A 15,673-nucleotide genomic window follows, 5' to 3' on the forward strand; every position below is an offset into this window, starting at 1 on the left:
TCCCTATGCCTTGATGTTTTTTTCTATGTTTGATTTGTTCAAAAGATTCTATGTGTTTGGTTTTTACTTTTGGTAATATCTTTTCAATTTTCTTTTGGCGTGGATAATTAGTGCCAGTACATGTGTACCATTATGTACACCTTCATGTGCACTTCAGTTTTCTTACCTGTCTTTTTACATGTGTACAATTATGTACACCTTGTTGTACAATGGATGCTACTAGTTTATTTTGTGTAGTAATATTTTTATGTTTTCATATTTGTATTATGTTTTTCAGTTCTGTAAGCCTGGATAAGTATAAAAATCTGTCAGTACATGTGTACCATTATTGTGATTAATTTTAGTAATAAATGGTGGTGATGATGGCATGCATGACTGGAACTACTCTTTATGACTAAAAATTTACTTCATACTATTTTGAAGTCTTAACTGAACAGTCTCACTAAGTAATGTCTGTTAAATTTAAGTATGAACCACCCACATAATGTACACCTTCTTGTACCGTTATTGTGATATTTTTCTGCCCTGTCAGTAACTGTGCACAATCAAGTACACCTTAATATTTCCCAACCTGTAATATACACCTTAGTACTGACACAAGTCTACTTTCAAAACATCAATATTAAAACTAATAAAAATATTAATTCAAGGTCTTTATAGTAGTGATAAGTCATAAACAAAGAGTTAAAAACTGAAATTTGAAAAGTTGTCTGAAGATAAAAAATGTTTAAAAGCAATTCAGAAAGTGATCTTGTACATGAAGCTTAAAAACTCCTCTTCTTCTTTAATGGTTGCATTCTTTTACTCACACGCCACGCCTTGTGCTCCTCATCCTCTGCTATATCCCACATTTTTCATAACTTCCGACTTTTTTCAGCATTTTGGCCACCAGTTTTGATCTCATTTGCTGACAAATGTCTTCAACCGTCTGCTGATCTCTTTATATACTCTTTGTTTTATTCACACTTCGTTTCATAATGCTCTCTTCTTGTTGAGTTCGAATTGCACCCCATTTGCCATTTGCTTTGCATTTTTTTTACAGTCCTCAACATTTTCTGTGTGCAACGAGTTGTACCATTTCCACTCTAGAGCTTCGAAATCAAACTTCAAAAGCGACCAGTGCTCTCCTACACTCATTTGTTTTGAAGAATGATTGACGGGGATCACAAGAACTTCCAGATTCTCAGGCATGTCCCTTACGAAATCAACCACAAGTTTTTCTACCGCACTCGTGATACTATACTTGACATAATACTGCAATCAATAAAATGAAATGAATTAGGTTCACCTTAATCAGACCAGAAAACTAACAAGCATGTAGATTATTACAAAGAAATAAAAAATCAAACATCCTAGGCCTGAAAACAGACTGTATATCCATGACTCATGATATAGGTGTACAACTATGTACACTTCATTCATCCATGTTAACTATGTACAAATCAAACATTCTAACAATCACCATCCATGCCAACACTTAACATACCATGTGTCAATCATATAGCATACTGGTGTATACACCTAAAGAAATCTACACAACACATATAACATGCCATGTCAATTAGGTGTACAACTATGTACACAACATTAAAGTATCTATATATGACATTTAAATTTGTTTTGAGAAAATTACTCATGCAGTAGGATTCATTATTTCACAGCTCAAGTACTTTTTATCTTCTTCATGACGAATGCTATCTCTGACAAGAGATCTTCTACGTCGATGGATGTAGAACTGCAGTACCTCTTAGTCCAGATACTTGTTGAACATCATATCACGAAGTACTCGTCCCACAATCAGAATATCTTCTCTGACTGTTGGATCTTCGAGTCTTGTTAGTTCCCAAGCTACAGAGCTGCGGAATCATAAAGGAAATGTTAACATGGTGTACAAGTGGTGCACACACCTTTTTTTATAAGATTCAATCATGTGGATAGTGCGAGTAATTGTTTTGTGAACTTACATCAAGCTTGCATAGTCAAAGAACTTATATGTCCTTCATTTGGCGTCTCCCGGTTCCATTGCATGGTATAGCGGAGATTGACGAATATCTGGCAATTGAAGAGCATGACGATACTCCTCTGCCTTTCTCTTTAGTGACGCAGGATAACCTGGTTTTTGTCCCTCTTTTATCTTTAGTGGTCCGGTTTTACCTTCGGCAGTGAACTCTGGATCAAGCTTTTTCTTTGCAACTCTATTTTGCGGTGTCTTGGACAACTTTCCAGCCGCTTTTGTCTTCAACATCTCTGCTTCCTTCATCTTCCCTGATCTTGTCCTCACTGGTGTCGTCTTCTCTTCTTCTACCTCTTGACTGCTAAAAAATTCACTAGGATTTTGTTGGATGAACTGCACTACTTCAACAACGATCCTTTCTCGTACATCTTCATTGGATAATGATTTTTGCGACGACTCTTCTTTTGGATCTTCTTGGCTCAGTAATGAAAAGCTTGGACAATCGTCGATCAGGGTTGCCATCTTTTCCTTCACTTCAGATGGTGCCGTTCTGTAACAATTTTTTTCAAGATTTACAAACACAGTTTCATACAAGTTATCTAGAAGGTCATCAATTGATGTATAACGCTTCTTCTCTGGATCTTCTCTGTGTGTGAGTAAAAGGACATCTTCTTCAACCGACAACATGCCTTTAGGGTCCAGCTGAGATATGGCTTGAGATGTTATTATCAAAGCTTCATCAATTTCAGCAGTTTGAGTGGTATCCATCACATCCTGGTTATCAAGGTCCATCTGGTCTTGTTGATCTTCAGCGATTTCATTTGTCTTTGGCAGAGAAGTGCTGAAAAATGCAATTTTGTTAGGTAGTACAAAGTTGTACACTATTGTACACACACACACATAAGGAATCACTAAGGTGTACATCTTGGTACACATATACAGAAAATGAAATGAAATGCGAGCTGAGATCATTTTCTTTATACCTCGGCTTGTTAGCAGTTTCAGACTCAAATCCTAGGCTTGTTCCATCCTTGCCATCCTCTTCTTCATTTGACTTTGACAGAGGCCTACTGAAAATACAATTTTATTTGATTTTCATCAGTGGTGTACAAGTATCTACATATACAAAAAATGCGAGCTTAGATCATCGTACCTCGACTTGTTAGCAGCTTCAGACTCAACTCCTTTGTCATATTCACTTTCATCCTCCATATCCTTTAATTCATTTCCCTCATTGGTCTTTGATGAAGGAGTGCTAAAAGATGCAAGTTTTGAGAAAAGATATGAGTTTTAGCACACTGGTATACTACTATGTACACACATCTACAATATAAAAAGAAATGACTGCCACATTTAATAAAAGTGATGTTATACCTCAGATTTTTAGGAGTTTCAGATGGAACTTCATTCTTTTCGGATTCAGTTCTATCCTCCTCGTCACCACCTTTGCTACCCTATTTTTCATTGTCATCATCATGTAGATCACCACCTTTGCACCCTCCTCCTCCTCATCATCATCACTATCATCCAGATCACCACCACCTTTTCCACCTTCCTTACCTTTCTCACCTTCCTCCTCCTCATCATCATCACTATCATCCACATCACCACCTTTGCCACTTTTATTACCTTTCTCACCTTCCTCCTCCTCCTCCTCCTCCTCATCATCATCATCATCATCACTATCATCCACATCACCACCTTTGCCACCTTTCTCACCTTCCTCCTCCTCCTGCTCAACATCATCACGTTCATCCTCACTTTTTAATGTTTTGTTAAATCCAATGATTTCTTGCAAGGTGTCAACACATAAATCAACAAGATCCTTATCATTTTGCACATTCCTCAGATCAACTTCATGAAGTTTTTTGATTCTTTCTTCATTGAAGCTAACAAGCTTTTCATGTTTAATCTGCAAGTCAGAAAGCTCTTCCAATACTTAATCTCTTTGCATTTGTGCTATGCGAAGCTTTTCCTTCAGTGCATCTGTGTTATTTTCTTGCCTATTCTTTCTGTACTCATCTAAAATCTGTTGATGTACTTCATCACTGCAAGCTTTGACACATCCTGGTTGCATCTGAAAAATGCCAAAGTATCAATATGGATCACAGGTGTGCATATTTTTACACATGTGTTACAAGTGTATATTGTTGTACACATGATAAAATTCAAAATTTAGTCACCATTTTGTACACCTTAAGGTATATATTAATGTGCACATGTAGGAAAAAATCACTATCGTTAGAAAGTTATCGAGTTACCTTTTTCATAGCTTCTTACAATAGTGATTTCTTATTAATGAAGCTATGAAAAAGGTCTTTATCGATTGTTGTACTGATGTCACTATTACCCGCCTTAGAAACCTTGGGAAACCTTGTTCATTGCTTGGCGTCATGCTGTTGTTGTGTTACAAACAGGTAAAGAGTTAGAAATGTGATAGTACCCAACAAATACAATGAACCAAAACATGTAAATTGGTACAACTTAAAGCTGGTGTAAAATAATGTACACATGTAAGCTTACCAACAAATATACCATACAACCATTAACTTTAAGTGGTGAGTGGATATGTTTCCTAATGCTATCCATTAGATATTTATGTATATGAACTGGCCAATTATTTTTTTTTCATTCTATCCAATGATTCAAAGTAGTGAGCATATTGGCTCTTGGTAAGCGCGCTTCCATTTTTTGTGGTAAAAAAAAACATTGATGCCCAGGTACATCCCAAACAACACTACCAAGTCCTCAGCATTTCTTTCAATCTCTTTATCCAACTTTGGTTTTAACTTCATTACACGCAAGATTTAATTCTCCACATCTAGCTTCCCCATCTTAGTTGGATCCTTCAGTTTTATTCGGGTTATCAGTGAACCATATATCATCTCAGTTATAGTTTTGGTACTTTCCCCTTCTCCAAGTTCTGATGCCACCATATCTAATCCAAAAATTAAAAACAAATCTTTTGGCATACTTTCTACTTCCACAAACTTGTTCTCCTCGGTCGTATTGAAAATTAAAACATTTCCCCCTGAATTATCATGGCGGAACTGGTTCACAACCTTCAAGATTGATTCTGGATTCTTGAACCACACATCTCTCTTATTCTCCTTTTTCTCCTCTTTCTTTTCAACTTTCTTGTGAACAAATACGTCTAATATAGGCCAAAAATGGCTCTCCTTTTGCTTCTCTAACTGAAAGTCAGTGAACCAGACTTTTTTAGGATTCTTTTTCCTTACTTCTCCATCCTCCTCAAGGTGCTTGTTCACAAACTCATTGATTGCATGAGAACCTGATCTATAAGGTTTGTTTGTATCTACGAAAATGGACAAATGGGAATAAGAAAAGAGAAGCATAACACATAATACTCGTACAAAAATTCTTGTGTACAAACCAGTTAACTGCTACAAAAATATAACAAGAGCAACAATAATTCCCATACAACACGCAATATATCACTATAACACATGATGGTGTAAAAATCTGTACACTCCTACAGAAACATCTTTAAAACACACACAACATGCCATGAATCACTGCAATAGAATGCTTGTGTACAAATATGTACACACAACTGAAATGAAATAACTCGATAACACGTATAACATGCCATGAATCACATATAACATGCCATTAACCATAAAATCACTCACAAACTCACATAGCATGACATGTTGGTTTACATATCAGTACACACCAACAACAATTCTCACAAAAATTGATAAAAAACATACATAACATGACATGAATCACTGCAACATAATGGTGGTGTACTAGTATGTACATACCACCAACAATTCTCACAAAAGTTGCTAAAAAACAGATATAACATGACATGAATCACCGCAACAGCATGATGGTGTACTAGTATGTACATACCACCAACAATTCTCACAAAAATTGCTAAAAAAAACAGATAAAACTGAACATGAATCACCGCAACAACATGGTGGTGTACTAGTATGTACACACCACCAAAAATTCTCACAAAAATTGCTAAAAAAATAGATAGAACTGAACATGAATAACTTCAACAACATGGTGGTGTATTAGTGTGTACACACAACCAAAAATACTCACAAAAATTGCTAAAAAAACAGACATAACATGACATGAATCACTGCAACAACATGGTGGTGTACTAGTATGTACACTCCACCAACAATTCTCACAAAAATTGCTAAAAAACAGATAAAACTGAACATGAATCACTGCAACAACATGGTGTTGTACTAATATGTACACACCAACAACAATTTTCACAAAAATTGCTAAAAAACAGATAGAACTGAACATGAATCATTGCAACAGCATGGTGGTGTACTAGTATGTACACACCACCAAAAATTCTCACAAAAAATTGCTAAAAAACAGATAAAATTGAAAATGAATCTCTGCAACAACATGGTGGTGTACTAGTATGTACACACCACCAACAATTCTCACAAAAATTGCTCAAAATAAAACAGAACTGGACATGAAACGGTACAACAACATGGTGGTGTACAGATCTGTACACATATACAAGAAATCTCATAAAAATTGCTCAAAAATAGACAAAACTGGACTTGAATTGTTACCTTTTTTTTTTCTTTTCTTTTAACAGATATTGAAGGCGTCGAAGGCTTTGAAGGATTTGAATTCTTTGATTTCTTCTTAGCTGGTGATATTTTTGAAGTTTCTGGTACTAAAATTGATATTGAATCTTCTAATGCTCTCTTCGATCTCGTCCTTGGTGTTGTTGATTTCCGATTTTCTTCTACTGCAACTGGTGGAGTTGGGGATGAAATTGATGTTGAATCTTTTAATGTTGACTTTGATCTCGTCCTCGGTAATGTTGATTTTTGAATTTCTTCTGCCGCAACTGATGGATTTTCTTCTTCAATTGATGTTGAATCTTCCGATGTTGGTGCGTTTCTCTTTGAACCTACTTTATTTCCTTTCAACATGATGTTACTGATACTGCAACCATCTAGGTGTTTTGATTGGTAAGACTTTAGGGTTTTGAAGAAACTTGAAAAAATTTCTAGGGTTTGTCTGCAAAATTTCTTTTGAAGTTTTTTTGATTTTTTTTCTTCTGGTTTTAGTCTGCAAAAGCAAACTGAATGTTAGATTTAATTATTTGTCCGTTACGCCGCAGTTTTTAATCAGTTTATTTTTCAAGTCAATGTGTCGCAACCACGTTCATTGTGTCAGTTACAAAACTGATTCAATTCGCTGCACGTGTGCTTTATTAAAAGTGTGCGAAGGATAGCAGCGTCTTTACACAATTCTTGGACTAATCTGTTCCTAGTCAACTAGGTCTGACTCGGACTAAAGCGTATTTTTGGAGCCGGATTTGGACTAAACCGTTTTTTCACTAATTAATACTATACCTCCTAGACCAACTCTGGCTCGGTATGCTTCAAAAAAGGACAAAAAGCTCTGGATCGGATCTTAGAAACCCGGAAGAAAATGGAACCTAGTCAACAGATCCGACCCATTATGCACGTACCCATATCCTGATGTCGGCATTAACCCGACTCGTGCCCCTGTCCGTGCTTTATCTTGATAATTTCTTCTCCCCATTTATTGTCTTCTCTAATTTGCAAAGCACCCTAAATATTTCGTTTTCTGGGCGGTTGGTTGAGGATGATGAATGATAAAGGGAAAACTCAGTACATACAAATGGAAGGTTTTGAATACAAACCTAACCCTTACAGTAGTAGTAATGAGAAAACAATGAATTGGAATTGTTCAACAAGTGAAGTGATTGAAGAGTCAAAAAAGAGATGTGAAGTTGTTACAAATCAAATTAATAACTTATCACCTCATTCTAAGATTACTGATTCTTGTAAACAAACACTTGTTAGATTAGTTCGTTCTGAACTTAAATTCCTTAATCGTTTATCTGCTTCTTCAAATCATTCTTCTCCAATCAGGTAATCAACACATATATACTTTTTTTTCTTACTGATTTCTGCAAATTTCATTGAAACAGAGATCGATTTTGCTTTGGATTTTTTTTAATGGAATTTAATTTATTATTATGCTTAATCTTGAGGTAGGGAAAATTGACCTATGTTATCAATTGAGCTCCTGAATTCTTGTCTAATCTTGAGTTACTGTAAATGCTTTGCGGCACGATTAGTCTCTCTATGGAATTTATTGCATTTCGACTAAGCAATTTTCTCCATATGGTCCACAAGAGTCCACTGCATTGCATTAGTAAATCAAAATTTAAGAACAAACTTTAGCATTTAAAATGCAAACAAGCTTTTCTTAGAATATTTCCTCATATCCTTGGCGCTCTTGATTTGTGTAATGTATTAAGTATAAACCTCGGCCACCGCTTTCTGTATGAGCCAGTTTTTAAGGAGTGTTTATTCGAGGTGATGTAACAGCTTGAAGTTTCATGTGAACTGAAAGAACTGAAGTTTCATAGAAAGATGGACAAGCATTTCATGTATTTCAATGTTGTTTCATTGTTTTTTTCTCCTATGTGATTGGAATAATGGAATTTGGTTCACATGTCAATGAAATGGCTGATAGTGGTTAAAATTGTGTTGCTGAAGTGTGAGTTATTTTTTGATGTTTTGTTGCAGTGTTAATATTGGTTACGTTGAATCCATTGTTCACATTCTTCAGCAACCATTCATAAATGGAGTTTCTCGTGTGTGCAAACCTATTCCGATACCATCACAGCGTGGAAAGAAAGAAGATTCAATAGCAAAGGGTGTTCATGTTGATATTGTTTGTAATCTAGATAAAAGCCCAGTTTGGTTTATCGTATCAGATAGAAACCCTAAATACATTTCATGGTCAGGATCACATAAAAATAAAGGGTTAAGAACGCGAGTAGAGCAAGTTCTGGCTGAGGCTCAGTCCACATTGACATTGAAACCAGTATCGATCATTCTTTTCTTTGCAAATGGACTTGATGGAGCTGTTTTTAAGAAGCTTGGAGACGGATTTGGTGCGTCAGAGTTGGGCGTTAAATTTTCTCTTCCGAATGCTGATTTCTGTGACGAATTAGAGGATGATTGGGTCAGTGTAATGGCAAGATCTTATGAAAATGCATGCATCTTACAAATACAGGTAGACTCTATGGGGAACGCAGTTCCTATGTTAGATCGTGGGATAAGAGATCCGCTCTTAGGAGATACTAGATCAGAGTTATCAGAATGTCCAACTGCATCTATGTTAGAGGATGAATTCTATTATTTAATTTCAAGGATGAAATTAGTCTATTTGGATGTGGAATCTACTGGACCAGATATGCTTTCGGGTGAAGATATCATAAATTTTGATACGACAGCTTTGATTGCTCTTGTGTCAGGAATCAGTAATGGTTGTACGGAAAAACTGCTGGCTGCACCAGAGTATGAATTGAGGGAGCGGTTTAAGAGCAACTATGAGTTTGTAATTGCACAGGTATGTAACCTATCCTATCCTTATCACTCACTCTGATGAACAACATCCATGTTTTCAAATTGTGGCATATTAGGCTGTTCCTACTTTGAGAATGCATAGCTAAGTAAGCATCTCAGATTGAACCTACAGATTTTAGGGCATATCACCACAGTTGTGATTGCACTTGCAATTCAATTACTCACTATTATAGGTTTGGTGTCACTTCCATATTGATTTGGGAAGTAAAATGGAAACTCTTTTGGTAGGCCAACAGATTCTACAGCATTATTAATGAGCATATTCTGCATGTTCTTATTGTTCGGTTAGTGCAATGTCTGTAATTTCCAACGCGAACATACTATTATTAATGTTCCCACTCCAAACACAGCCTGATTTCCTCGTTAGCCTGTTATAAATGTTTTTTTTATCCTTAATTAGCAATATAGATTCATTCGTCGGCGTTTATTTATATTTCAACAGGTAATGTCGGAACTGCAAAACCCCATTTTTGCTGAATTGAGACCTTTGATGTCTGGAAAGATAGGCATGATATGTGAAACTGTTCATTTGGAGTTCAAGGAGCTCGTATCAATGTGTGGGGGGCCTAAGGAGAGGTTAAGAGCAGATCAGTTACTAAAACATCTTTCGTAAGTTCTCTTTTGTTATTTTTCTGATCAATACAGATAGTGGACCTTCTATTTTTCTGCCTAAACCTAAACATATGAAATCCCAAGTTATATATTTTCGGGTATGTATATTAATATTAAAATCCCCAGTACTTTAGGACTCGAAAGAGAACATCTCGAACTTCGGCAATAATGAAGAAAAGATACTGACCTTTTTATAGAAGCACCGTTGAAAGCAGAAATTGAGAGTTAGGCTTAGTTCAAGTGGAATTAGCTGTGAAGTTCAAGTGTGGACGAATTAGCAATAAGAGTATTGTGTGTTAAGGAATAAGTTAGTACAGTATGATGTGTTCTTTGGGTTCATTTTACCTTGTTCTTGTGAAGTATTTAGGATGGCAGAACCTCTATTGTGTCATTGGATGCAATAAGAGTTAGAGAGAAAAATACCAAAGTCTTCCGTTGCCAATCCTGAGTTCATTGTTGCTGGTTTTTACTTGTTGTAGCAAGTATGTAAGGCTGAGTACTAGTGGGTGAAATATTGTTCACTGTATCACCGTGTTGCAGGTTACAACCCATAGAAATTGCAAGGTGGGATTGGGCACGTGATATAAAAAGAATTAGCTGATGCCAACAACAGTGAACCTTCGCCACGTATTATGATCTGAAAAAGATAACAGAGTAAATTAATAGACACTTGTTAAAGAACAATGTGTTTTGTGCTAATTTGCGTAATGAGAATTTTGAACCAGAAATTACAAGAATCAGTTCATTACATTGATCATTTCAGACTGGATTTTTTAATCAGATGGTAATCATCAAGTAGTATGTTTTGCTGCTGGATGTTTATTTTTACCGTTAGTCTTAAGTTTATAAAAGTGTGTAAAAATATTTGCATAAACTAAGTACTTTGAATCTTGATAGGATTGTGCCTGATGCTCCTTCACTGCGGATGATGGGCCTTCCAACTACAAGAAAGATTGCAGCAAAGAATAAAGTTGTGTTTGGGACAGGAGACTACTGGAGGGCGCCAACTTTGACGGCAAATATGGGATTTTTGAGAGCAATTTCCCAAACTGGTATGTCACTGTTGACCCTTGAACACAGACCCCGTGCATTAACTGGTGATTAAAGAATTGAAGCAAGCAGATGTACAGGCTCATCAGCAGACAATTGTTAGCATTTGTCCAATCTGTCTCTTCGTTGATTCACACTTAATCTGAAGCATTTCTTGTAATCCTCCCATGGTTGATGACTTTTGTGGTAATACTATTACCCGACACATTTGCAATGGCTGTTGAGAGAACACTGTTAGTCTGTTACAGATCAACATTCCTTTGCCTTCAAATAAAGTTGGGAGTAGTAGCCATACATGGTTCCACTGATAGAAACCTTAAGACTATGTAGACGTGTATATATTTTCAGTATTTAGAGTGACTAACTTCTGATCAAAACAAAACAAAAAAAACTTCTGATTTAAGTGTATGTGATTCACTTTTTAGATATCCAAACCAGTATTTTCTTATCGTAAACCCCAGGTCATTAACTGACTATTAAATTGACACTTTCTGTTACTTAAAACATAGTAGTAGTTAGTGGGGATAAGTTTGAAACAGTTGATGTGAATTATACGAATTGAATAGATGAAAAGATACACATGCTTATTACTTCGAATGGTTACAAGAAGGTCACCTTTTCTTGGCTTCTATTATTGACTATGTCAGCTTCAACTTTACAGTTGATGGATAGATACATTAACATATAAAGATGACCAATATTGGTGTCATTAGACTAATAATAGGGTGGTAGTTAGATGGTTAATTTTTCTTTAAATACAAATTTAATGTGAATATGACTTCTTGATATCTAGAAGGAATTCAGGAATTGTAGCCAACCTAAAGTAATAATGATATCCTATTTAGGGCGTCAGAACAATGGAAGTTGATGGTTACCTAATGATCCAGAAAAATGAATGTGATTAATTCAAATTCTAAGTAGTTTCTGCAAGTGTGTCATATGCTTAATAGTTTTATCAGATACTCCGAATCCGGAAAACGAAAATGATGTCAGATAATTTTGTCAGTCACTTATAATATTGCAGTAAGCTTTTATACTACAATTTTTTCTTTCGACGGGAAGCAGTATGGTGTGTGAGTCTCAAGTAGCAATCCCTTTGGTCAGATGAAATTCTCTGCAGGCATTTCAGGCTTTCGTAGGCATTTCAGGCTTTCGTAGGCTCTAGTATATTCAGAAGCGTCAAGCCTTGGGAGCAAATAGTTTCATTCTGGGATTTGAAACTTCGTTGTAGAAAGGTCCTTGACCAACTTAACTGTAATCGGAAAATCGAAAAAAAAAAAAGTCCCTCTGTTAGAGTCTGAACCAAGATTTGGGTTAACCTGGTAGCCCCAGCTGAAATCTTGGTTTTGAAATGAATCTCTTAGAGCAACTGCAGTGGTGCGATCAAAACCAAAGATCAAAGATCAAAAAAAAGACCAAAATTTGGGTTTAGTCCGTGTTGTGACGCAACGGTACATGATTAAAATTTCATCAGGCGGACTTTAAAAGTCCGCCCCATTTTTTTTTTTGTAAAATTTCATCAGGCCATTAAAATTTCATCAGGCGGACTTTTAAAGTCCGCCCCATTAAAATTTCATCAGGCGGACTTTAAAAGTCCGCCCCATTCTTTGTAACTTTCATCAGGCGGACTTTAAAAGTCCGCCTCATTCTTTTTTTTTTTTTATTTAATTAAAATTTCATCGGGCGTACTTTAAATCTACGCCCGTTAACAAGCGTACTTTAAATTTACGCCCAGCAACAAGCGTACTTTAAATTTACGCCCGACTATATTAGAATTTGGGATTTGGTCGCGACCATATTTGGTCTGGAATTTGATCTTTGGTTGGGATTTGATCTTTACTCCGTCCCACTGTGTTACGATCTCATCCCAAATTTTTGGTTATACTCGCCCACTGTGGATGCTCTTACTCAAGTTTAGACCATATTTCAACTCAAGCGTTTTTATTTTTTCACCTACTTCTGCAGAATAGACATGTTTGAACTTTGAAGTGAATAGGACCAATTTTTATGCCAAAATAGTGTAAAAAATGTCAAAGATTTTATTGTGGAATTCCCCTTTGTCTTGTTATAATAACTCCCAAAACCAACCGAGTCTTTGCTTCTAGTGCAAATGAACTTTCTTCAAGACTTTATACTTGAATGTCTGACGTCTAGTCTAGGTGCCTACAAATAAAATTAGGACAAATGTTCTTATACTAGAGGAGGCTTATTTGAGCTCGATTCCTTCCTACTCGTGGTCTACCTAAATTTCAAACTGAAGATAACAGAGATTTTTAAATAAAATTCTCTTTTATTACCATGATTTTTTATTTTTTTTTGTTTAGTACTGTACGTGTTGGACGAATTCAAAACTTTTAGGTTAAACATGCTATGCACTTCCTCTGAGAAGAATTTAGTCCTATGCAGTCATGCTGACAATACCGTAGGATTCTAGATTGCAAAAGAAAAAATAGTATCTAAATAAAATATATGGATATAAATAAACTAAAAAATATACAAAGTAAGTATCTATATGGTGGCCAAACATAATAATCCCCCATTTAATTGAAAATAAAAACAAAATAAAAATAAAATCTCAGAGCAAGTATATGGGGAAGATAGAACTAAAAAGGCCTCAACCTAAATTTACAATCACTTGTTTTGATTCTAATGGAAGCAGCAGCACTTAAATTATCCACAACCAAATCGCACCTAACCATGAACTTAATCTTCCAAAGCTTCAATTTCCCAAGTTTGATCTTTACTGGCACTTTAACTCTAAGATTCAATGGAATACTCCCCGTTGTTTGTTGTTCAGTCCTCAACGCCGAGAACAGGGCATTTGCATTTGGTGTTTGTCCCTTTAGCGCCACATCTAAGATAGTAGTGTTCTGATGACCTTGGTAAAAGTGTGGCAGTCTACCTTCACATAACTTGGTTCCTGTATAGAAAACACTCAAGTTACTACCATCTTCATAATATATACCAATTTTCTTGTTCGGGTTACTCGCGGTAACCCTGACAGCAAATCTTGCAAAGAGACTTGCATCGGTGTCAAGCTGAAAATCCGTTATTCTTAGACGATCGATGGAATATTTAGGTAGTTTAGGTTGGAAACCGCGCAAAATTCCGGCAGCAGCAGCAGCAATTATGATTATCAGAAGTATAATTAAGCTTATTGTCCAACAAATGCATTTGCAGCAGCAACCTCTCCTCTTCTTAGGAGGTTTCGAATGATAAACTGGAATATTTCTTCGTGGTGCATATTGCTGTAGTTCTGGGTCACCTTTGTCTGATCTAGCTGACCTACTATTAACTAATGGCGCTGTAGGATGTGGTGCTTCCACGTCGGCCACCGGATGAATTTTCTGTTGTTCCGTCATCATCATGATGCGTAGCTAGAAATCCTTCCTATGGTAAGAGAAGTGAAAAGATGTTCTTGAAACAACACTGATGTCTGAAAATATGGTGTCTGATGCAAACACAGACACAGGTTTGGTTTGTATATATGGGTTTTGAATGTTTGTTATATAGAAACAGATTACGAAAGTTCTTCTGATATTAGCTTCCTTATTTGACTTTTGTTCGGTCCTATATACATATTTATAAGTTTTTTTTTTCTTGGAAAGAAAAGTGAAGAAGAAGGTGTAGTCGTAGGTCTTAATTTTCTTACCTATCAAAAGAAAATAAACTGAGATTTTAAGTTTTTCTTAACAGGAGTTGTTTAACTAAAGATCCTGGCGTTTTTAGGGGCCATTCCAAAGGATTTAGGGGCCATCAATTTATACCCAGCCAAAGACTCTAGTTAAGGGGTACCCTATATGATATTGAAGTTACATAAATGCCCTTCTGGTAAAACTGTATAAAAACCAAATCAAAAACAATTCTACTCATTTCAACTCTTCTTCTTCCAGTTTCATATTATCTTCCGATTGTGGAAGAATTTTTTTTTTTCCTCGTTCAACCGAAACATCGCCGCGAATCGTAAAATCAAAACATCGTCGATTCGATTATAAAACAATGGATAAGAGAAATGAAACCCACAGACCTAGAACCAAAAATGTTGCTCGGGGTATCGATCCAAACATTGGAATTTTAGCAAGAAATAAAGAAATTCTTGCTGCAAATGAAGAAGAACGCGAAGAACAAGTACCCGGCAATGTAATCGGTGGTGGCGATTCCGAGACTCAAACACTTCGTCAACTTCAAATGGCCCCAATTAGGTAAGAATCTATCATTTTTGGGGTTTATTTCGCTTTAATTCGTCGAATCGAGAAAAAAAATTTCTAGGGTTTTCGGTTATTTATCCAGATTCGGACGATATGCATGCTCATTTACTTCCGAATGTAGTCGTGTTCTTCATTTTTCAAGAACATCGACAGTATTCGGGAGAAAGATTTGATGATTATCTGCCGAATATTGGTGGCCATATCTTCCTGGATACAAACTGCTAATAATCGGTAGTTTAATGAATTTTTTGGCTACCGAATATATTTAAGTAGACACAAAGTATTCGGAAGAACACTCACTACCGAATGTATATATTGAAAAAATCTCAAAATTTATGATATAGGAAAAATCCCATTTTGGGGCCAGTATTTATTCGGAAGACAATATAATGTTTTATACCTCCGATTGTGTAGGATAA

At 35.9% G+C, this 15,673-nt stretch overlaps 3 protein-coding genes across 3 annotated transcripts; 1 reads left to right on the plus strand and 2 right to left on the minus strand.

The window, feature by feature from the left end:
* Positions 1-1,999: 1,999 nt before the first annotated feature.
* Positions 2,000-4,749, minus strand: LOC113295993 (cilia- and flagella-associated protein 251-like). Its single transcript, XM_026544316.1, has 7 exons — positions 4,696-4,749; positions 3,648-3,866; positions 3,444-3,605; positions 3,329-3,408; positions 3,108-3,209; positions 2,938-3,024; positions 2,000-2,795 (listed from the first exon to the last, which is right to left on the minus strand). Exons 1-7 carry the CDS (start codon positions 4,747-4,749, stop codon positions 2,000-2,002), a joined length of 1,500 nt encoding a protein of 499 aa, XP_026400101.1.
* A 2,778-nt stretch (positions 4,750-7,527) lies between these two features.
* Positions 7,528-11,501, plus strand: LOC113299629 (UPF0415 protein C7orf25 homolog). The gene is made up of 4 exons (XM_026548693.1): positions 7,528-7,875; positions 8,539-9,367; positions 9,827-9,993; positions 10,894-11,501. Exons 1-4 carry the CDS (start codon positions 7,586-7,588, stop codon positions 11,099-11,101), a joined length of 1,494 nt encoding a protein of 497 aa, XP_026404478.1. The 5' UTR covers positions 7,528-7,585; the 3' UTR covers positions 11,102-11,501.
* Positions 11,502-13,496: 1,995 nt separating this feature from the next.
* On the minus strand, positions 13,497-14,606 carry LOC113299630 (NDR1/HIN1-like protein 6). The gene has a single exon (XM_026548694.1). The coding sequence runs from the start codon at positions 14,412-14,414 to the stop codon at positions 13,650-13,652; it is 765 nt and encodes a 254-aa protein (XP_026404479.1). The 5' UTR covers positions 14,415-14,606; the 3' UTR covers positions 13,497-13,649.
* Positions 14,607-15,673: the final 1,067 nt, after the last annotated feature.

This window comes from Papaver somniferum, chromosome 7 (assembly GCF_003573695.1).
Source record: "Papaver somniferum cultivar HN1 chromosome 7, ASM357369v1, whole genome shotgun sequence".
In the NCBI taxonomy this organism is placed as follows: domain Eukaryota; kingdom Viridiplantae; phylum Streptophyta; class Magnoliopsida; order Ranunculales; family Papaveraceae; genus Papaver; species Papaver somniferum.